General features: G+C 45.3%; 1 protein-coding gene across 2 annotated transcripts; it reads left to right on the forward strand.

Moving 5' to 3' along the window:
- Positions 1-285: 285 nt before the first annotated feature.
- On the forward strand, positions 286-11,796 carry LOC120111427 (DNA replication licensing factor MCM3-like). Of its 2 annotated transcripts, XM_039128484.2 has the most exons (5): positions 286-519; positions 609-733; positions 902-1,137; positions 9,583-9,642; positions 11,016-11,796. In XM_039128484.2, exons 1-4 carry the CDS (start codon positions 403-405, stop codon positions 9,591-9,593), a joined length of 489 nt encoding a protein of 162 aa, XP_038984412.2. In that variant the 5' UTR covers positions 286-402; the 3' UTR covers positions 9,594-9,642; positions 11,016-11,796. The 2 variants fall into 2 exon arrangements, with proteins under 2 accessions (XP_038984412.2, XP_088563141.1); XM_088707015.1 differs by having other exon boundaries at positions 9,583-11,796.
- Positions 11,797-23,837: the final 12,041 nt, after the last annotated feature.

The raw sequence follows: 23,837 nt of genomic DNA on the forward strand, positions 1-23,837 counted from the left end.
ATATATCGACGCTAGGTAGAAGCGTTGATAATTTTGGCTCCAGCGCCATAATTTGCCGATGTTTTGAAATAACGTTGGCAGACATAATATTACGACAATACTAGATAGCGTCGTGCAAAGTATACTGGCCTTGTCAGGGGCCAAATAAATTAAAAAAAAAAGGATAATACTATGGGATAACAAACTCAATAAACCATGAGTAATACTATGGGAATTTTTTTTCTCCTCTCTGTGCATGCTGATTTTAAATCGTCGCACAAGAAAATTGATAGAAATTCCGGAAATTGCACAAATTGGGGCAAACTGGCAGCGGTGGTACATTTTGGTTCGTTGATCCCTTTCTTGGACGGCGATGATCTCGTCGCAGCCCCATCGGTGCTTCCCAGATACTTTCCCGCCAACATGCGACGACGAGTCGCATCCCTTCCTCCGCCCACTTCTCGAGTGACGGAAGGGATGGACGTTAACGAGGAAGCCATGGCCTCACAAGCGAGCCTTCTTGGATTTCTTGGATCGGATGTAGGTTTCCTTGTCGTTTTCTTGTTTGAATGGACTCTAAAAGTGTCTCCTTTTTCGTGATTTTTATGCAATTTTCGTAAGATTTTCAGGTGGGTAAGGGGGTTATACCTGAAAGCCATAAGGGGCAGGGCATGATCCAGAACCAGAAGAAGCGCCGCCACCTCATTGTCGGCATCGACGACCTTCGCAACTTCAGCCTCGACTTCGCCCGGTGGTCAAAATCTACCCTTTCCTTACCTATTAGAACTCTGTTTAAATCTGTCTAAAATTGCTTTGTTTGGTTCCTCCAGTCTTTGCAATCGATGCCCTTTTACCCTAATATGTATCTCTGTTCCGATTTCCTTATGTGGATCCCCTTTCTTTAAATCTTTATTGCCCTCAGGTTCTTTGGATCTTGTGCAAACCTTGTGAAGATACCAGATTTTTATAGTGTTTGGTTTTATTGGTTGATTTCGCTGACGGAGGTCACTGGCTACATGGAACCGAAATACCTGAAGGAAGGGGAGCGTGTGCTTGCTGGCTTCAGCAGATCTTTTGGGTTCCACAAAGTCACTCCTAGGGATCTTATGTCCTCCTTCATTGGTTCCATGGTCTGCGTTGAGGGCATTGTCACCAAATGTACTTTCTAATTCCAATCCTCAAACCACTGTCAATATAACGATTCCTTTTCAAAAAGAATCAAATGCTGAACAACTTGGTAGCATGCAAAATTGGTTGCTTCTATTAATTAAATTGTTGAAGTTTTCGATGGTCTTTAGGTTATAATCAGATAGCAACTTAACATGGAAGATCAGGTTATGCATTTTAGTGTCTATTCTGAAAAGTTTGCTAATTGTCATGTGCTAATAGATGGCAATTGATGATATTTGGGAATCTGTTCTCGCTGTGAGGTAGATGCCGTATATTCGAGGTAGGCTGAAGTGGATCCTTTTGGAACAAATTATGGACATCTTCGATGCGAAAAAGATGGTGGCTCATTTTCATCCTCAAAAGGCATATTTGAGGTCCTGAAACCTTGCATATCTATATGATCCAAAATCTAGTTGATGTTAAAGCATGAGAGATTGAAGGCTTCAGCTTCAAAACTTGTGCTGTAATAGAAAGCAAATATTTTCATCATTTTTAAGAAAAGTATTAATTATACATCAAATGACTTGTTATAAACTGTGACACATGTTATACACTGTGACACATGTTATACACCTACTATACATCTAGGCTTAGGACTATTCTGGAGTTTTACTTTATTTGGAGTAATATCATGAACTTCTTAGTTCTTTGGCTGAATGAGGACCTTTATATAGCCATTACTCTGATCCTTGTACCATGTAATTGAAGTGGGACCTCATGGAAAAGAAGCTTTCAGCTTTGATCCTCTTTTGCTTAGAGATACCTAGTTTTTATATTTTTATCGGTGTTTGTGCTCTATATTTTCTTAAGAGTTCAATCTAGTTTCAAGAGTATACACACAACTATGAATTCCTTATAAGCATACAGAAATGAAGACTACGGTCACCCAAAAAGAAGGTTCTCGCATTTCAGAATTGTGTTGATTATAGCAGGGATCATCCCTGGTTTTTTGCATATGCTTGTGATACTTTCTCTTAGGAGACAGCATATGAAGCCCTTTAATATAACTTAGTCATTGAGTAACTTATGACCTTAGATTTAGAAACATCTTGCCGCTAGTTTGTTAGTTGTAACCATGAAAGTGCTTGAATTCATTCATTTTTTCCAAAATAATTGCTATCCTCTTCTCTAAGCCTACTTGTGGTGTATAAATACTGATTACATTAATAATCTCCTAATCTAAAGCTGATTTCATTGTTATTAATCTATCAAATATCCTTTGTACATCCGCAATTTCATCCTTTATTTTCTTATCCACCACTATTCTGCACCATTTCTGTTATTATCCTTACCTACATATGATAGTTTATATCCATCTCCCATATTCTTGAATTTACTACCTTTTCATTTAGTTTCTTATAAGTAATCTATATTGATTTTCCCATGTGTTATTGTATCTACTAGTTCTTACTCTTTTTTTTTTTTTTTTTTTTTTGCTTGAAACGGGTTGTTCAGACAGCGCGTGTCCGAATACACCCAAGAACATCAAAATACAAAATCTCGCGTAGTGCCAATGGCAACTCCCGCTCTCCTGCCCACAAGGCATATCCCGAATGGTGTGCTGCATATGCAGCAACCCAGTCGGCCGCTCCGTTGGCCTCCCTGAATACATGCTTGGCCTCAAAGGCCACAACGTCCCTCATCATCATCCTAATATCCCGGATCAGAGGATGGTCAATGCTCTCCCGCCGAATCCACCCAATAACAGTGGATGAGTCGCCCTCCAAGATGATCGAGCTAGCCCGCAGTACCCGCCACGCATGGCAGAGGCCGGCCCAGGCAGCTCGCAACTCCGCCGCTGGCACTGATGTGTCGAAAAGCCGGCAGCCGCCCGCTGCCACTACCCGAGAGTGAGGGTCTCGTATGACGAAGCCGGCACCGCCTCGTGTACCACTGTCCAGTACTGAGCCATCAAAATTGACCTTGAGGAAACTCGGGGGTGGGGGCTCCCAGGTGAAGAACACCGTCCGAAGAGCTGCCTGAGCAGAGAAAGAACCCCAGGTGTCCCGAGCTATCAAGGTCGTATCTGAAGGGCTGGCAGGTCTGAACTCCATCGCCAATGCTCGAGCGGACTCCGCAACAAACCTCGGCGACATCCGACGCTCGCCAAAGGTGCGAGCGTTTCTTGCCAACCAGATCTGGTGGGCGGTGCAAATCGCTCGGATGGCCTCCTGACATGTTCGCGGACTAGTCAGCCACTGACGTATCATCTGCAAAAACAGTCTCCTCTCCCGCCAAACCTCCTCTGGGATACCCGTCCACTGCCATGTCTGCCGCGCCCACAAGCATCCAAATAGTACATGATCAACTGACTCATCCGCACCGCAGGCCCCACACTCCGCAGGGATCCCCAGACCACGTCGGCTCAGCACAGCTCTCGTCGGAAGGCGGTCCCACATCACCTTCCATAGGAAAAGTGCTGCTCTCGGGTGGAGCCTAGACCTCCAAATCCAGGCACCGTCCCATCCACTCTCATGCTCGCGCTGAATCACCCGGGCCAGATCACCCAGCCTCACGCTGGCCCTGCACGAAGTGCTCCAAACCCTGACATCTGGGCCCTCGCATCCTGGTACTGGCATGGCAAGTATCCTCTCAGCTAGATGTGCCCCGAACAACTGGTAGAGTCTGTCCACGTCCCACTCTGCCCTCCCTGGTGCTAGGAGGTCGCACACCCGGAGCCCTACTGCTGCCTCGAAATCCACCGTCGTCGGCCAATATCTCAAGGGAATGGTATCTACCCACGGGTCATCAGTCACAACAATGGTCCGGCCATCGCCCATCAGCCACCTGGTATGAGCTAACACGGTCGGCAGGTACCGCCCAATCTCCCGCCACATGAAAGAGATGCGGCGACCGCGCCGTGCCGCCTCGAGGCTCCCTCGGCCATATCTGGCTGCCATCACCCGACTCCAAAGCCCATGTGGCTCCAACAAGAAACGAGCTGCGTGCCGTGCAATGAGTGTCTCACGCCGCTCCAGAAGGGACTGAACTCCCAGACCACCCTCACTGGTGGGCCGACATACCCGCTCCCAGGCCACCAAATGTACCCCACGACCCCCACCATGGGACCCCCAGAGGAAGCTCCGGAGAAGACGTTCAATCTTCAACAGAGTCGTCTTAGGGACCACAGTGTTGGCCATGAGATATACCGGCATGGACCCAAGCACCGATCTGACAAGGGTCAGCCTCCCCATCATGGATAGTGAAGATGCCCTCCATCCCTCCAGCCTGCTCTCGACCCGCTGCACCAACCCCGAGCACTCCGCCACTCGTAGCCTCCGGCCCGTGATGGGAACTCCCAGGTAAACCAGAGTCCCCTCCTGCTCGGGCATCTGCAAGATACTCCTGATCTCCTGTCGGACTCTGCTCTCTGTGCTGGGGCTGAACTGGATAGCCGACTTCGTGAAGTTGATTCTCTGTCCGGATGCCGCACTGTAAGCTGCCAACACTCTGCGAAGTACACGTGCCTCCGAAACCCGCGCTCTGGACAAAAGAAGACAATCGTCAGCAAAAAGTAGGTGAGAGACAGGTCCCGCCCCCGGTGTTGGAACATAGGACTCCAGCTCCCGGCTTGCACACGCCCTCTGGAGGGCACGGGACAATATATCAGAGCAAATGATAAATAAATAAGGGGATAAGGGACATCCCTGTCGCAGCCCCATGGTGGACTCAAAAAATACCGAAGGTGTGCCGTTGACTAAAATAGAGAACTTAGGCCCCTGGACACACCCTAGGATCCATCCAATCCATCGCCTGTGGAAGCCATAAGCCTCCAGTACCCTCCGGAGAAAACTCCATCTGATCCTGTCATAAGCCCTCTCCATATCCAGCTTGACAGCCATCAAACTGCCCCGCTTCGATGCCCGCTGGAGATCCCACATCATCTCCTGAGCCAGCATGACATTGTGGGAAATGTTCCTTCCCGCAATGAAAGCCCCCTGCTCTTGGCTGATAATGCTTGGCAGTAGGGGCTTCATCCTGCCCACCATGATTCTCGCCACAACCTTGTACAAGGTTGTGCATAGACTGATGGGTCTAAAGTGACCCGGCTCCACTGCCTCTTGGCGTTTCGGGATGAGCGTAATGAAAGTGGCCTTCCAATCCTCAGGCATGGCTGCCTGGGTGAAGAAACACTGGACAGCCTCGATCACAGCTTCCCGAATGATACCCCAATATCTGCGGAAGAAAATAGGGGGGAACCCATCTGGTCCTGGAGCTTTGTCCGCTGCTAGCGCCCAGACTGCCTCCTGCACCTCCTCCGCCGACACCGGCCGAACCAGGGTCATATTCTCATCATCAGTAATACCTACATCAGCCCGCGGAAGGTGGTCATCAGCACCAGGGCCTTCATCCTCAGTCCATCTGGCGCGGAAAAAGTCGAGTAGAACCTGTCCAACGGCAGGCTCACCCTCCACTCGGCGGCCAGACCCATCACGCAGTGAGTGGATCATACTCCGCTGACGCCGAATAACCGTCGTCCGATGAAAAAACCTAGTGTTGCGATCACCCTCGTTAACCCATTGGACCCGAGATTTCTGTCGCCAGAAAATCTCATGCTGTCGTAGCAGTGAGTGGTGCGTCGCAAGAAGCCCCCGAAGATGAGACATGTCATCCTCCGGGAGTGCACCCCGTAGGTCTTCTCTCTCCTGTAGTGTCGTAATCTCCTCCTCCACCCCCTCCAATCTCCGAAAAATATCACCCACTACCTCGCGATTCCAACGGCGGAGCCGCCGTTTGGTCAACTCGAGTTTGCGTGAGACTCGCCGCATCGCGTCCCCCCGCACCGGAACACGCCACGCCTCTCGAACAATGTCCCAGGACTGGGGGTACGACAGCCAAATCTTCTCAAAACGAAAAGGACTACGGTGACCCGATACCGACGAGGTCGAGATCAACAAGGGGCAATGGTCCGATGCAATCCGGGGTAAGTGGCTAACTCGGCAGGTAGGGAAGCGAAGGATCCAGTCTGGGGAAGCAAAGGCCCTATCTAGCCGCTCCCACACCCTAGCACCGCCAGGCTGATTATTGCACCAGGTGAACCGTGGCCCCGAGAAGCCTAAGTCCACCAAGCCATTTAGCTGCACAAAGTCGCGAAACTCCCTCCTATCAATCCTATCAGTGAAAGGCGCACCTCCCCTCTTTTCATCCGCACTTTGGATACAATTAAAATCACCAACTGCCACCGTTGGGATACCCTGGGCAAGCAAGCTGGTAATCTCATGCCAAAGGGGTCTCCTGACCCTGTAGTCCGTGCTCGCATACACACCGCACAGCACCCAGGGGTCCGCCTCAGGTTCCGAAACAACCATCACTACCTGTTGAGAGCAGTTGTGGAAGGCATCAATCTTCGCCACCCCCCGCCTCCACAGGATCAAAAGGCCACCAGACAGCCCCTGGGACTCGACTGCATAGGTCTCCCAGTCCCTCCCCAGGCGTCGCCTCAGTCGACCGAGCCCATCACCCGACAAACGTGTCTCGCAAAGAAAACAAATCTCAGGACAGTGGAGCTGCACTAGCCGTTTAAAGGAGGACATGAAGGCCGGCTTGGCCGCCCCCCTACAATTCCAGGCTAGAATCCTCATGGATCAACAACTGCTCGGTCGGCCTCAGGTACCTCCTCCCCCTGGGCCTCGGGAGCTAGCTCAGGCTGGCGGCCTACATCCCCCAGCTGCTCGACCTCATCAGATACCTCGCACATGACTGCCGCCCTGATGAGTCGCACGACAGCTGGGTGGTCCCCCTCTGCCGTAGCTAATCCCGTGGAGCAGTCACCACTGGCATCTGCCTCCGGGAGACCCTCATGTGGCGCCTCTCCGAGCGGCACCCCTGTCGCCTCATCACGAAGCGTCAGGGGCTCTACCGAACCTGCCTCCAGTGGCACCCCTGGGCTAGCCAAGTGCTGCTCACCCAAAGCTTGGGTCGGAGTACCAAAACGGTAGACACCATCGGGCCCTCTCCCAGAACCCACAAAAGAATCCCAAGGGTCCCGCCCAGGAGGGGTCTGACCAACAAGCAGGTGGGTCCCCTACACTGGGACAGGTCCTCGACCTGGAGACCTATACTGGAAAGGGCCAGCTGGCTCCACGAGATCCCAAGCCGGATCATCCTAGGCCTGCACATCCTGAAAGTCCTGCGCAGCCCCAATCCCCAAGCACTCAGCTGACTGGGCTTGTAGGCCCCCCGCTGAAGATCCACTAGGATCCCCCCCTAATAGAGCTAGCGGGCCCCGTCCCTGCAGCAAAGGCCGCGGCCCAGATCGACCCAACCCGCGTAGCCCACGGAGAGCCCGCGCCAGATGGGAGTGACCCATCGCACCCCGTGCACCCAGCTGGGCCCGCACAGCCCCGGTCCGTCGCGAAGCCCGCGGACGCGGCCTGCTACCCGCGCGCGACTCGCCAACGGCGCGGGGCGCGCCTTCGGCGCGGGCAGGCGCGCCATCGGCGCGGGCAGGCGCGCCATCGGCGCGGGGCGCGCCATCGGCGCGGGACACGCCGTGGGCCCAGCGCCGGGCTCTGAAGGCCCGGGCCCGGCGGCCCAGCCCAATCGACTGGGCCTGCTTGCCTGGGCCCCTTGGCGAACTAGGGCCCACCGGGGCCCTGGCCCGCTTGGCGCAGCCCCGACTCGGCTCGCTGGGCCCAGAGACGACCAGGGCCGAGTCCGCCGCTCGGTCGACCTCGTCGAGGTCATCGACCGAGTCGACCCAGAGCGGGATCGAGAGCTCTCGGTGCGAGCCCTCGCCCCCACCCGCCGGCGATCGTCGCCTGGCGACTTTCGTCGGCTTTTGCCAGCCTTCGGTGTCCACAGGGGACATCGGTAGGGCAGCTGGCGATGGCGGTCGAGCGGCAAGCGACCCAGGCCTCGGGTCAGACGCGGGCATCTCCGGTCTAGCTACCGGAGAAGGCGGTCGGGACGGCCCCGATTCAGGCACTGGTGGAGCCTCCTTCGGCCGTGGTGGTCGGGACTCCAGCGGCGGAGGCCTCCGCCGCGTCGCCACCATCCAGGGACCAAATACCAGCCCTGGGTTCTCCTCCCCTACACCAGGGGGCGCCGAAGCCGACCCGCCACCAGGGTCCACCGCCACAGGTGGCGGAACCTCCACCCCAGAGGTCATCGGGAACCGGCAGGCCGCCTCCATGTGGCCCATTCGCCCGCACCGGGAGCAGAGGAGAGGTAAATTTTCGAAGACGAAGGGCTGCCACCGCACCTTCGTCTTCCCCTGGATCCGGATTCCAGGTTTGAGGGGTTCGGATGCATCGACTGCAACCTTCACCCGGGCGAACGCCATCGCCCGTCGCTGCTCGGTGACAGCGTCCACGGCGATTGGTCGGCCGGCCCTACTTGCAATATCCAGGATGGTCGCCGGTGTCCAATACTCCGGCGGCAAGCGTGGAAGGCGAAGCCACACCTCCACCGGCGCCGCCGTCTCCTCCCCTGGCTCAAAATCGGGGACCCAGGGGGTCATAGCAAGGAGTTGCCCCCCCACTACCCAAGGTCCCAGATTGAGGGCGCGCTCACGGTCCGCCGATGATCGGAAACGGAGAGCTAGGTAGCCGTCCGCAAGAGGGACGGCCACCACATCCTGGAGCTTGGCCCGGGTAGCCACATCCTTGGCTACCCACTCGGCCGGGACTCGACGACCCAGGCTGCGCACCACAACAGCCCGCCCGTCCCACTCCACGCGAGCCGCCGCGATAGGTTCCTCCCGGAGCGTCACGATCTCCGGGAAGCGGCGGCTCAGCCGCTCAATCTCCGCGGCCGTGGGCCACTGAGTCACCCACGGCCCCGGCCTCGACCAGGCACCGGAGTGCTCCCCACGACCGCCGTCGAATGCTCCACCGGGTATTTTGGGCTTACCTGAGCCTCTCGCCGTACCTCCCGCTTCCGTCCCCGCCGGCGCCTTCCCCTTCCCCTTCCGATCCATGACGGCGCCCTACGAAGTCCACCTGCAAGAAGGGAAGGAAGTTAACTGGAAAATAAGCACAGAGCCGAGTGCCGGGAACCGCCTGCGAGGAGGCCGAGGATGAAGGCCCGCTGAACGGGGAGACTGAGCTAACGGTTTGGACGGCGGGGTTACTCTAAGGTGAACCCGCCTGCAAGGATGAATGAGGGCAATGGCCTCCCCCCCCCCCCCCCCCCCCTCCGGGGTTGTCAGGCTGGATCGGTGACGATCGCCGGAGGGAAGACGCCGGCGTAAGTAGCCGTTAAACACCTCTGAGGTACGGCGTAACTAGCCGTTATTTCCCCAGAGTTTCTCTCTCAAGTTCGCTTTTTTCTTCTTCTACTTAACAACTTTCAGTACTAGTTCTTACTCTTTTAATAACAGATTTAGATGCACTTAATTTTTCGGTATAATGATGCTGCCCATGTGTAAAATGTTCTGTGCTTCTGTTCTACAGTTTTTTGTAATAGTCCTAACTGATTTGGTGCATGCAGGTTGTGCGTAATTGCAGGAAAGATTTCTCCAATTGATGTAACAACACATCCCTATGACGTGTGAGTAAGCTGATATTCCCATACATCTATATCCCTACCAAGGAGGTAGTTGTTATCTTGTTGATGCCTCTTTTTCATTCTCATTTTAATATGCATGAGTGAAGAGCTAAAATGTGCAAAAGAATACTGGTGTACAGGTGACTCCTGTTTTGCTGAATAAGAGTTCTGGTTTATTTGAACTAGATTTTTTTTTTTTTGAATATTGAAAAGGGGCACATTTCTAGTTAGAGAAAAGTTGGTAGAATCAAGAAAGAGCAAATTATTAGAAGCTTGGTAGAAAATAATTTAGTTTGAAACGGTAAGAGTTCTATTCAGCCTCAAAAATTGGCAATTCAGTTTACCTATAACACTACAAGGAACTTGTAAAACACTCTTGTCTCCAAATGCAACATACCACCTAATTAATTTCCAAGGTCGACTAAAGAGAGCATTCACTAAGCTGACATGTAGTTATTTCATATTATAATAGTTTCTTTGCATTTGTGTGGATCTGTGCGGGCGTGTGTTTAGTCCCATATTGGCTATATATTGGGTAGATCTTGAGTACTCATACAGGATTAAAGAACCCAAATAATACCTTTTAGCTAGTCTTTTTGGGTGAGGTCTTGGGTTATTACAAATTATATCAGAGCAGGCCTAGCCCATGGACCATGTGGACTAGGGGACACCACTGCATGGGTCTATTGGGGCTGATGACGGGCCGATCATGGCATTTATGATTGGATTTGTGGCACCTGTGAACTTATGAATGGATCTGCATGGCTTCGGACCCTTAGCTTGGCGAGGACGCCAGAGCTTAAACGAAAAAAGTATATGAGGACTCATGCAAGTTTATTTAGTTCCACATTGGCTATGCACTGGGTAGATTTTGAATACTTATGTAGAGCCAAGAAACCCAAATAATACTTTTCAGCTAGCTTTTCTGAATGAGGTCCTGGGTTGTTGCAGTATTTCTATTCCATATCCTTGATTTCATCTCCGCTATTGTCAGCGCAGCCCAATGGCATGAAGAAGCACAGCTTGTCCAAGGTGATTTGCTACTTGCACAAGCTCCACCTAACTTCTCTAATACAGCCATACAATTTAAAATCTAGCACGCAATCTTCTCTCAAAAATGAGATGAGATTCTTTTAAACGATATTGATAGCACAATCAATTTAGCAAATCTGTATCGCATGATTACCAAACAGCTTTTGCACATTCCCCCATCTGATTAGTTGCTGAGGACCCCACCACCTAAATCTTTACACATAAATAGTTGTGATTTGGAAAGCAATGCGATCTCTGATTATCAATTCTGGCTGTTCTCTCATTTTTTCATGCAAGACTGTCATAAGATTTAGTTGAGTATTTGCTGATATTTTCTTGTCCAGGTTCCTTCTCTTCTCTCCTCCTTTCTAGGATCCTGCAACTGCTGGGGCAACTAAGAGGCCTACCTGCTGTGAGTTAACACTATTCAAGCCAACCAAAGGAGAGCTGGAGTTGGAGGTGAAGGCAAAGTTGCAAGTAGATTACAACCAAGTGGTACCAGGCGTTGCTGACCTGACGGCCTCCCATTCTGAAGAGCTGAGTAAAAACAAGAGCCAGTTTCACATGATGTGTTTGCCCATCTTGCAGTTGCTATTGGCTTCACCTTCCCCTGACATGTCAATCTCAGCCAGCGCGAAACCTGTATTGCGTTCCTTCTGCATGGGGACATTAAGATGGGGTGTATGTTTTGTTACTATCATCCCTTGGACTATAAGTTAGTGCATGCCGGCTTTTTTCATACCTCGGTTTAGTCACTGTGATTTTGGCTGGCCACTGCACGGACGAATTATGGCTGTGTTCTTGTTGTCATCTCACATTGGTGTAAGAAAATATAAAACATATAATTAAATCTATCTTATCCTATTAGTTTAAGCTTTTAGGACAAATGGTGATTTTAACATAGTATTAAAGCAGAGGTACTGAGTTCGAACCTCGGTGAGTGGCCTTTTCCTACATGAAGGCTTGGTTACATTAGGCCTTTTTCAAGCTGAGTAATAAGAAGAGATGATCCCAAATGTCAACAATTGTTTGTGGCTTGCAATTATAATGATTGGAATGTTGGTTTGGGCATTCATAATTTGTGCTTCTATGTACATACATTTTCAACTTATCAAACCGATGAAATGCCTGGGTTCGTGTGCACTGTTAGTTTTTTTTCCCCATCTTTTCTTATGCCTATTTCTCTGATAAAGCAGTCACTTTTTTGGTGGATATGCTTCTGTTTTAGAACTAGAAGAGCTAATCCATCTGCCCAACAGGGAGACATTGGACTACGGTCTCTTCTGTTCCCATGTCTTGCGATGATTGCTTCTCGGCAGGCCCAACTCAGGTGTTTTCTTTACCTCGCCTTTTTCTCACCTTTTCTTTACCATCAGGAGGCCATACAGCTCAAGAAGAAAACAGAACTGCAGTACCCCATTCATTCTCTTGTAGTTTATCGAAGAAATACTAATTCCAACTGCTTTATTTTCTAATTAACACAAACCATGTTCTAAATGTTACTTGGTTAAAGCTTCCGCTAGGATACTATGTGGTTTACCATTTGTCGACAAAGCTCGCAAACAAAATGATGTACATTGCTCAGTGAAGGCTGCTTGCTTTGCCATTTGCTTTTGGTTATTTTTCTTTACTGTTACTGATGGATGTCTAAGATGTTAGCCTAGATGCACAAATATAATTGATAAATTAAATTTCTAATATTCAAAAACATTAAATAAGAAGAATAAACTAATAAATAATTAACTTAATAATATATGTGAGATACGGGGCTGAAGTCGGCAGCCCTCGCCGACTTCAGCCCCGATTCGATTTGGGAGGAACCGGAACAGAGGATCGCGATTGCGATCCTCTCCGGCTCCTCCGGGGGACAAACGGGGCAAGGGTGCCGCGGGATACCCAGTCCATCCACGGCCAATTCACGGCCGCAGATCTTGCTCAACCGCCGCGAAAATTCATGGCCAATTCACGGCCGCGGATCTCGTTCGACCGCCGCGATTTTCGCGGCGGAGGGCCGTTATGATGGGGCGATAAAACCCCATCTTTCCTTCCCATAGGGCCACCTCCGAGCTTCTCCTCCTCTTCCTCTCCCTTCTTCTTCCCCTCCCTCTCCTCCTACTTCTCAAGTGGCCGGTGCCGCCTGATCACCGTCCGAATCCCCTTCGCAAGCCTTCCCCTGTTCTGAGATCCATCCCCTCGGTTCCGAGCGCCGCCGCCGCTGCTAGCTGCCGGACCGAGCCAAGATCTTCCTTCCGCCGCCTCTGCCACCGCCGGTAAGCCCTCTGCCTTTGTGCTCTTCGATCTTAGCTGGAGCATGCTTTCCTCCCTTTGTTTTGGCCCCATGAACCGAGACCCTTCTCGGTTGATTCTTGACCCCAGCCACCGCAACGGCCGCCGGCCGTCATTGCGGCCGGCTGGCCGTCGACTGAAAGGTGGCCTCTGGCCACCCTGCCGATCCCCCTTCCTCTTCCGTTCTCCCATCTCCCCTGTCCATGGGGAGCTGTTGAGGAAGAAGGCCCACTGTGGGCCGTGAGCACTTTAATGGGCCATTGGGCCTTGTCCACTGCAGGCCCAACTTGGGCCCAGTCCACTGCAGGCCCAACTTGGACCCAGTCCAGTCCGGTTGGGCCCAGTGGGGCAGTACCCTTGTGGGCCCAACTTGGGCCCAATCCACTGCAGGCCCAACTTGGGCCCAGTCCAGTCCGGTTGGGCCCAGTGGGGCAGTACCCTTGTGGGCCCAACTTGGGCCCAGTTCAGATCCGAACCCGGAACCCGAAATCTGGAACTCGAAATCCGAAACTCAATAGTATTATTTTTTATTTTTACTTAGCTCTGAAATTAACAAAGAAATTAATTAAATTTAAACAGGTGAACCTGATCCGCCTACCTGAATTAGGAGTTAAGCGAGAAGAGGTAAGTAACTTAATACTTCAAGTGTGATTTCCAAATTATTTGATAAATTAATTTAAATTTTGATATAAATTTTGTATTCTGTAAAATGGGTCAGACATATTAAATTTTATTTGAAAATTATGTTGTATGCTCTGAAATCCGTAAAATATGATTGGATAATTTATGAAATCTATTTTTCTATATGTATGCATTCTAAGCATGGCTATGATCTGTTCTGTTCTGGCCCTGCCAATGGGGATTATACATTGGAACTGTCGACTATTAATCTGTGAGAAACTGGTTTCGACACCGCACCACCGGTGATTAGAATAGTGGTTTCTGGACACCGTTGCCACCGGTGACTAACAATAGTGGTTTTGGCACCTTGTGCAACCCATGCCACTGGGTTACGTGGCCGTAGCCTATCATGTTGAGATTCTGGTATCAGATTTTTAGAAAAATAATAATAAGTTTTGAAAACAGTAAAATGATGTTATTTATGATTTATTCCAGTCATTATCTTGTATTTTAATCTGATATGCTCTGACCCCACTTTGGGGTATTTTGTTGCTTACTGGGCTAGTATAGCTCATTATTCTTTTTTTCTGTTTTTCAGATCCAGAGGCTTGATCGCACGGGATTGGGGAGTGCATTAGATTTTTCGATAATTTCTTCAGTTATTGGCATTTCAGTTAGATTAGTTTGGATATTTGAATTATGTTGGCATATGCTATTTTAAAATTTTGTAAGATTGCTTTTGAATGACTTTAATTATTTATGTCATCTTTAAATATATGTGATTGCTTTGATATGATCTGCTTCCTTGCACGCCTGTGCGGCCCGCCGTGCCGGCTTGCGGCGTCTGCCGCGCCTCAGGCTCGGGGCGTGACAGATTTGGTTTGTAACAACCCAAGACCTCACCCAAAATGACTAGCCGGAAGATATTATTTGGGTTCCTTGATCATGTATAAGTACCCAAGATCTACCCAGCGAATAACCGATATGGGACTAAATACACGCCCGCACGGGTCCTTACATACTCCTCCCGTTTAAGTCCTGGCGTCCTCGTCAGACTAAGGGTTCAAATTCATTCAAATCTAATAACAAACACCACAATCAACCCGTGGTCAGCTCCAATAGATCCATGCTGCAGTGTCCTCTAGTCTATATAGGTTATGGGCCGGGTCCGCTCTGATACCATTTGTAACAACCCAGGACCTCACCCAAAATGGCTAGCCAGAAGGTTTTGTTTGGGTTTCTTAATCCTATATAAGTACCCAAGATCTACCCAGCGAATAACCGATGTGGGACTAAACACACGCCCGCACGGGTCCTCACATACTTCCCCCGTTCAAGCCCTGACGTTCTCGTCAGGCTAAGGGTTCAAATCCATTCAAATCTAATCACAAACACCATGATCGGTCCGTGGTCAACCCCAATGGATCCGTGCTGTAGTGTCCCCTAGTCCACATAAGTTATGGGCCGGATCCGCTCTGATACTATTTGTAACAACCCAGGACCTCACCCAAAATGGCTAGCCGGAAGTTATTATTTGGGTTCCTTGATCCTGTATAAGTACCCAAGATCTACCCAGCAAATAACCGATATGGGACTATATACACGCCCGCACGGGTTCTTACAATATAATAATAAAATGAAGAAAGAGAGAGAAGATGGCCTGTGGATCGAAGCACGCTGATGCGTTGTCCCAGAAAAGTTTATACCCTTCACGCACGGGTCCGCTGTCACAGATCTCCTAGAGATACGACGACCTAATACAGAACCATGTCTTCCCCGTCAGTACACCTCCAGGAAAGAAAGAAGAGCACATTCACGCTTGCAGTTAGCTCAAAAAAAACTTAGAAAAATTATGAGAAGAAGAAAAATTTTATTTATTTCTTTTCTCCCCAATGATTTCTAGAGCATTTTTTATCTAGACGCTTAGAATAGGGAGAAGAGAAAATTTTGATTGTCGTTTGAAATGATCCCCAGAGCCCTTTATATAGGCTCAAGCATGTCAAAAGAAGCAGATTTTCCTTCCACGGATTGATGATGTGTCTTCTTGTGCTCCTTTGATCCTTTGGCTTATTGCATCTTGGCCGTCCATATTTTCTGCCTTCTTCGAGGAGCATTTCCATGCTTGCTTTTGCGCTGGATGCATGACACTTGTCATGGCCTACTTCTTTTGGGAGTTTTTTCATGTTTGCTCCCTTGCTTATGCGCGGATGCTTGTCACTTGGCCGTTGACCAATTTGGTTTTCAAAATTTTAAAATATTTGATTTAATTCAATAATCCCCCACATAAATTAAATATTTAAAAATTTTAAAATCAAAATAAAATTAAAAAAATCAAAATAAAATGCTGGGTATCTTATATTATGTGATAGGTGTAGGTACCTTTCGGTTTGAACCTTCACTTAGTGACGATTGATTACCTCTGTGGAGCCAAGGTGGACTATGCTTTGAACCTTGGTCCATGGTTCAGATTTCATCAACAGCACGCATAATATAGCGTGAACATGCTCGAAGCGGGTTTGCGCTTTACGGCCATGCGCAGGTATCTCTTCATGTGTGTTATTAGGAAACAACCCACTTTCCACAGTCGTGGCCTCACAACTACACGCATATAGGTGGATCCTAAAAAGGGTACGAGCAAGTAGGTACCATGCCTCATGGGTCTCGGATTCATTAAGAGTAAAAACTCAACCTAACCCTTGCTTTTTATGAGCATTGTTGTCCTAGGGATGGAAAAAATAAATAGTGCTCCTCATTAGTCACCTGTATAACTTGTTTCTACCCATGGAACCTTTTCAGTTTGCGTTACCACCGTGGTGACTTACTTATGGGCTTAGTCCCATCCCCCTCGATAACTCTAGAACCACTATTCTAGATAATTCTTTGGTAAGCTAATCAGCTAGATTCATTTCGGATCTTGCAAAATTTAATGCAGTAAAGTTATTCTTTAATTTGTATCTCAATGATTTATGGCACACTTTCAAATGCCTGTTTATTTTCACATTTGCATTTTCTTGATTGCATTTATCTATAGCAGATCTGCAGTCACAATGAATAGATATAGAAGGTAATGGTGAAGTCATAAGAGGTAAATCTATCAGTAGATCTCTAAGCCACTAGGCCTCAATGCTAGTGGTATCTAGGGCAATCATTTCAGATTCCATGGTGCTCCTAGCCACTACAGTTTGTTTGGTAGACTTTTATGATACAGCTGTACCTCCTAAAAGGAAGACAAACCAGTGGTGGATTTTGTGTCAACTATATCACTGATCCAGTTGGCATCACTATAGCCTTTCAGAATAGCAGGATAACCACAATAGTGTAATTCCAGAGATATGGTACCCTTAAGATACCTAAGAATTTTTTTCTAGAGCAGTCCAATGATCATTATTAGGATTGTGAGTAGATCTACTCAGTCGGTTCACAGAGTATGCAATATCAGGTTTGGTATAATTTGCAAGAAATACTAGATGACCAATGATCTGGGCATACAAGCTTTGATTGACTGGATCACCTAAGTTCTTCTTTAGATGAAGAGATGGATTATAGGGAGTAGATACAAGATGACAATCAGAATAGTGAAACATTTTAAGAATATTCTCCACATAGTGGCTTTAGAACAAAGTTATTCCATCTTCATTTCTTATGATTTAGGATTAGGTCTGCTTCTCCTAAATCTTTCATGTCAAATCTTAGAGAAAAAATTTATTTTACTTCATTAATAATTTTTAAGTCTGTTCCAAAAATTAGGATATCATCTACATATAGACATAAGATTATAATTTTGTTATTCTTCTTTTTATAATATACACATTCATCTGTGTTATTAATTTTTAATCCATTAGTTAGGATTATTTCATCAAATTTAAGGTGTCATTGTTTGGAGGCTTGTTTTAGACCATAAAGAGATCTAATCAACCTACAAACCTTTTTCTCTTGACCTGGGACAATAAAACCTTCGGATTGGTTTATGTAGATCTCTTCATCTAGGTCCCCATTCAAGAAAGCGGTTTTAACATCCATTTGATGTATAACCAGCTTATGAATGGAAGCCAAGGCAACAAGAATCCTAATGGTAGTGAATCTAGCTACAAGGGCATAAACATCAAAGAAGTCAACCTCAAATTTTTGAGTAAAATCTTTGGCTACTAACCAAGCCTTATATTTGTCTACAGTTCCATCTAGCCTAAATTTCTCTTAAAGATCTATTTACACCCTATGGGTTTACTTCTTAGGGGTAGGTCTGCTAATTTTCAAGTGTGGTTTTGGATTATGGATTGCATTTCATTATCTATTGCTTCTTTTCAGAAGGAGACATCTAGAGATTTCAAGGCATCCTCTAAAGAAGTAGGAGAGTCTTTTATTAGGAATGTGTAGTAGTTTTCTCCAAAATTCTTTTCAACTCTAGTTTTTTTACTTCTTCTAAATTCAGTTTCTTCTTCTTCTTCTTTAAATTTGGTTCTGCTAGAACTAGTCCCTAAATTATTATTGGTATTTATTTGATCATTTATCCTTGTTTTAAAGGAAAATATACTTTCAAAGTAGATTGCATCTCTTGCTTCCATTATGGTGTTGTTATTAATTTCATTTATTTGAAAGTTAAATACTAAAAATCTATTAGCATTACTCTCAATTATATATCCTATAAATATTGCATCTACTGTTTTGGGTCTAATTTTTTTCTTTTATTTTTTGAAATTTTTTACTTTAGCTAAGCACCCCTACACTTTTAAGTATTTTAAGTTAGGTTTTCTATGTTTTCAGATTTCATATGGAGTTTTATCATTATGTTTGAATGGAATTCTATTCAAGATATAAGATGCAATTACTAGTGCTTCCCTCGAAAGATTTTCTAGTGCACCTGAACTAATTAACATAGAGTTAACCATATCCATTAAGGTTCTATTCTTTCTCTCAGCTACTCCATTAGATTGGGGTGAATAAGGAGCTGTCACTTCATGAATTATCTCATGTTCTTTATAGAACTGGATCAGCTCAAATAAGGTATATTCACCTCCTCTATTAGACCTTAAGATTTTAATCTTTTTATCTAGTTGGTTTTCAGCCTCTGCTTTATAGACTTTGAATTTATTTATGACCTCATTTTTTAGTTTTGATAAGATAGAGGTGACAGTATCTAGAAGGTCATCTATGAAAATTACAAAATATTTGTTTCCATCCCTTGAGGTTCTTCCTAAGTCACATACGTCACTATGTATGAGTTCAAGGAGATCAGAATCTCTACTTATAGAATAAAAGGGTCTTTTAGGTAATTTGGCATCTTCACACATCTCACATTTGTCATTATTCTTAAGTTATGTTTTTGGGATTAAGTTCAAGTGCATTAAAAGCAAATACAATGATCAAAGATATTTTCTTACAAAAGGTCTATTACTCTCTTATATAAACCTAAGACTCATGTGCCATACATGGCTTGTTGGCGGGATAATTGAAACTACGTCCTAATCAGCCGCATGGGGTAAAATTCAAAATCAAATTCAAACTTCTCCAGTTTAGTACTAAAGTTCTCAGATGTGTGGAAGGCCATTGATTAAGAAAGAAGAAAGAGATTGATTTGTAGCTTAACACAGTTTTTACACATATGAAAATGAAAATGTTTATGTCAAATTATTGCATTAATATCTAATTTAAACTTTAGATGTCTAGTTGAAAAATCCAAAGAATAACAGCCAGATCAGCTTCAGATCGGTGGAAGAGCACTTGGCTCACTTAAGTACCAGCCTTTCTTAGGCACGTATGCCTTTTTGACAAGTTTTTCTTAGACATCGTTATTCAATAAATAATTTCACTAGATATTTTTCAATTTCATCCTAAGTGCAATATTAAGCTAGCACCTATGAATTAACCAATTTCTGAATTTCCGTTTGAATGGAATCTGGAAATTACTTCATGAGAAGTCCAAATGGAGGTATTAATAAACGTCTTGGAGGTTAAGCAAACTAATATTTTGCTTTGAAAATTAAGTACTAAAGTAAAGCTAGCATAAATGTGTAACAACTAAAATATAATAATTTATAATTATGCAGCAAAATATATAATAAATGTTGCAATTTAAAATCTAGTGCTAACAGTACATAAACTTTCCTGGATTGTTAGCTTAGATGCACAAATATAATTGATAAATTAAATTTCTAATATTCAAAAACATTAAATAAGAAGAATAAACTAATAAATAATTAACTTGGCGATATAATAATAAAATGAAGAAAGAGAGAGAAGATGGCTTGTGGATCGAAGCATGCTGATGCGTTGTCGCAGAAAAGTTTATGCCCCCCACGCACGGGTCTGCTGGCACAGATCTTCTAGAGATACGATGACCTAATACATAACCATGTCTTCCCCGTCAGTGCGCCTCCAGGGAAGAAAGAAGAGCACGTTCACGTTTGCAGATAGCTCAAAAAAAAACTTAGAAAAATTATAAGGAGAAGAAAATTTTTTTTAATTTCTTTTCTTCCCAATGATTCCTAGAGCCCTTTTTATCTAGACTCTTGGAATAGGAAGAAGAGAAAATTTTGATTATCGTTTGAAATGATCCCTAGAGCCCTTTGTATAGGCTTATGCACGTCAAAAGAAGTAGATTCCCTTTCCGTGGATTGATTACGTGTCTTCTTGTGCTCTTTTGATCCTTCGGCTTATTGCATCTTGGTCGTCCATGTTTCCTTTCTTCTTCGAAGGGTCTTTCCATGCTTGCTCTTGCGCTGGATGCATGACACTTGTCATGGCCTACTTCCTTTGGAAATTTTTCCATGTTTGCTCCATTGCTTGTACGCGGATGCTTGCCACTTGGCCATTGACCAATTTGGTTTTCAAAATTTTAAAATATTTGATTTAATTCAACATAAGAAATATGTTTGAAGCATGCTTTCTGAGTTTGCTCTGACCTTTGGCCGTGTGTTTATACCTTGGATTACCTCTAGATACTCCCATAATTATCCTAAAAATATCTATGCCTGCATAAAAAAAGTGGTCCTCTAGCATCTACTACGTGGAAAACTTTTCTCTATCGAATTCCATGCTGATGTACTCAGTGAATTAGGCCAAAAGGCCAGGCTTGGTATCTGATTCATCTATGCATTAGTGCAGGCACTGATAACAAATAACGCCAACTCGCCAACTCGCCAACTCGCCATGATCTGAGAAGTCATCATTTAGAGGTACTACTGGGTCCAGCAAATAATTTGTGAATGATGTCATTATTCAAATATACATATTGAGCTGATTGATAATGAGATTTTCCATGATTTATTAGACTTCCGTTAAGTTGGATTGTGTAATAACTTTGGGCTCAAACCTACGAGGAATGTGCAAGTCACCAATCAGTCACAAACTCGAGCCACTGCACTACAATATGTTCCAGGAGAGCCACTAGTAGAACTATTTCAGAGCTTTACTTTTGTGAATTTTATGAAGTAAAGAAGATGACCATCACCTGTTGTCTTTTTAACTCCTGTTGCAGCCATTCTGCCATGGTGAATTCTCTGCTGACACGTAACTCATTTTGTTAAGTTTGGTGCTTATTCTTCTTTTCTCCTGACTCATTTTTTAGTAGAATAGCACCATCCAAATAGAAATAATTAAATCATATGCAAATATGATCAATTTCTGCAGAGTGGAACTTGGGAGCTATGATTGAAACTCTCCTTCTTTCAATTATAAGAAAACATTACTATTGCTGTGGGAATAAATGGTCTGAATTTAGTCCAATATCGACTAGATAGCGAAGATGTCTGTTCCTTAAATGGAGGCGAGCAACCCCTTTCTCTTTAGAGGCGCCTTTTGCGGGGCAAAGTCGTGTGTTGGGAAGAGACTATAAAACCTCCTTCAAAGCGAACAATACCTCTGAGGAGAAGCAGTCGCCTCCGCTATCTAAGACTGGTGGGGACGAGGTCAGAGGGTGGCAGATCCCCCCATAGCGCTGGACGCGCGGGCCGGAGGTCGATCTCCCTTGACCTCATTAATGGTGTTTTCGTTGAGAGCCCTTGACCCTGGCACAGACCCCTCTATTGGGGGGGCTATGTTGTGGAAATAAAGGGTCTGAACTTAATCCCACATCAACTAGATACCGAAAAGATCCGTTTCTTAAATGGAGGGGGGCAACCTCTGTCTCTTCAGAGGTGCCTTTTGCGAGGCAAAACCGTGCATTAGGAAGAGACTATGAAATTTCTTTCAAAGCAGACAATACCTCTGAGGAGAAGCAGTCGCCTTCGCTGTCTGAGACCGGTGTGGACGAGGTCGGAGGGTATCAGATCCGTCCGTAGTGCTGGACGCACGGGCCGGAGGCCGATCTCCCTCGACCTCATTAGATATAAATGTAAGTAGTGATCGCCTAAGCTTAACTTTGCATTACATTGTCACTGTTCTTGCAATAAGCTTTGTTCATTGCATTGGCAACTAAGAAAACGAACTTGTTTGCCATTCAACAGTAGTTTAGATCCTATCTCTGAACTCGTACTTTCGGAATAAAGTGACATGTCAAATTTGTTACCTATGTGAACAATTTTGAGACTGCCATCTACTAATAATAGTGTTCAAGAGTAGGCCATATATGAATTATGGTCCTAATGTTGGCAGTAGTTATGCAATGGTCTCGCCCTAAAATGGTTAACAATGGTTAGTTGAAAATGAAAATAATGTAATATATTAGTTATATAGTAACTATTATTAGCTATCATAATAACTAGTTCTACTGTGTGGTGTAGTGATATTTTTTGTTATTTTTAAAGTGATAGAGTCGTGGATCTCTTTCTTTCTTTGGTTGTTTCCTTCTTTCTTTTGCAGCGGTAGGGTTGGGGCTTACACGAAATTTTTTATAAGCAAGAAGACCATGCAAGATATGGTGGAAAAGGAATAGGTCAAATTTATTATCATTGGAACTCAAAAATTTTGTGACTTCTCATCCTGGGATAAGCTGTTTTTAAGCTATTCTTACAAATTTTCTCATTATACATTAGCAAATAATAATAATTTATAAAAAAAAATTTAATCTTTGGTATTCCTATGATATAGTCTGATGCTTTTCAGTTGATACCCATACAAATAAATATACATTTTCATATAGAAATGCTTATATCATGAATAGCTAGTATGTTGTCGGTAAAACCTAGCTTGTGCCGCAAACTGACTTACTGCTGGATGTCGGTACCTAGCTATTCTAATGACATAAAGATGCCCTACTAGCTGGTTCTAAAGGACTAAGAAAATGGTCCTTGCTTCAAAAAAGGCAGAACTTCAAGCTCTGCTATTCATATCATGTAATTTATGCAGTGGGGAGAAGATATCAACTTCTTTAATATGGACCGGTTTAAATGTAAAGCCAAGCCTAATTTGAATAAGTGGAACCTGAATGGCTAAATACAAATTTTCTATCCAAAAATATATAAATATGTTTGGTCATGTCAAGTAAAGCTATATGTCATTAACTTCGATCATAAGTTTCCATCGCTATTTATGTTGAGTCCAAATTAGGGTGGGTCTAGAGATTGCGAAACAAATGCAACTTATGCTGGATTTAGATCATGTACTCGGATAGGGTTTGGTTTGGCCAAATCCACAAGCACCTCAGCTCAAATATGTACAACCAAATCAAACTCCCATTTGATATTTTCCAGCTCAGCCAACACAAGTTAGTTTACATATGGCCAAACCTAACTCGAGCTTTGGGTGAGGTTGGCGAGGATTAGGTTAACTGTAAGGACTCATATGGGCATGTGTTTAGTTCCACATCGGTTATTCATTAGGTAAATCTTGGATACTTATACAAGATCAAGCAACCCAAATAATACTTTTCAACTAATCATTTTGGGTGAGATTCTAGGTTGTTACAAATAGTATCAGAGCAGACCTGGCCCATTACCTATGTGGACTAGGGAGTACTGCAGCACAGATCTATTAGGACTAATCACAGATGGATCATAGTGCTTGTGATTAAATTTGAATGAATTTGAACCCTTAGCTTGACAAGGATGTCAAGGTTTAAACAGAAGAAATATGTGAGGACCTGTACAGGCGTGTACTTAGTCCCATACGGTTATTCACTGAATAGATTTTAAGTACGTATGCAGAATCAAAAAAACCAAATAATACTTTTCGACTAGCCATTTTAGATGAGGTTCTGGATTGTTACATGAACCTAAGCCAAATTACAACTTTAGGTATCCATTTAGATCTTTCTATCGGACTAGATTGAAATCCTGCAGGATACATGAATTAGATCAGCATAACCAACAAAATTATAGGCTACA

This window comes from Phoenix dactylifera, chromosome 11 (genome assembly GCF_051530095.1).
Source record: "Phoenix dactylifera cultivar Ajwa chromosome 11, Ajwa_hap1_PhDact_Kaust_v1.1, whole genome shotgun sequence".
Lineage (NCBI taxonomy): Eukaryota > Viridiplantae > Streptophyta > Magnoliopsida > Arecales > Arecaceae > Phoenix > Phoenix dactylifera.

What these genes read in the sequence shown, in the direction of transcription:
- LOC120111427 (XM_088707015.1), top strand. Translation starts at nt 403, where the DNA reads ATGCGACGACGAGTCGCATCCCTTCCTCCGCCCACTTCTCGAGTGACG. An exon ending in TTGGATTTCTTGGATCGGAT is followed by an intron (nt 520 to 608) that starts GTAGGTTTCCTT and finishes TAAGATTTTCAG; the next exon opens with GTGGGTAAGGGGGTTATACC. An exon ending in AGCCTCGACTTCGCCCGGTG is followed by an intron (nt 734 to 901) that starts GTCAAAATCTAC and finishes TATTGCCCTCAG; the next exon opens with GTTCTTTGGATCTTGTGCAA.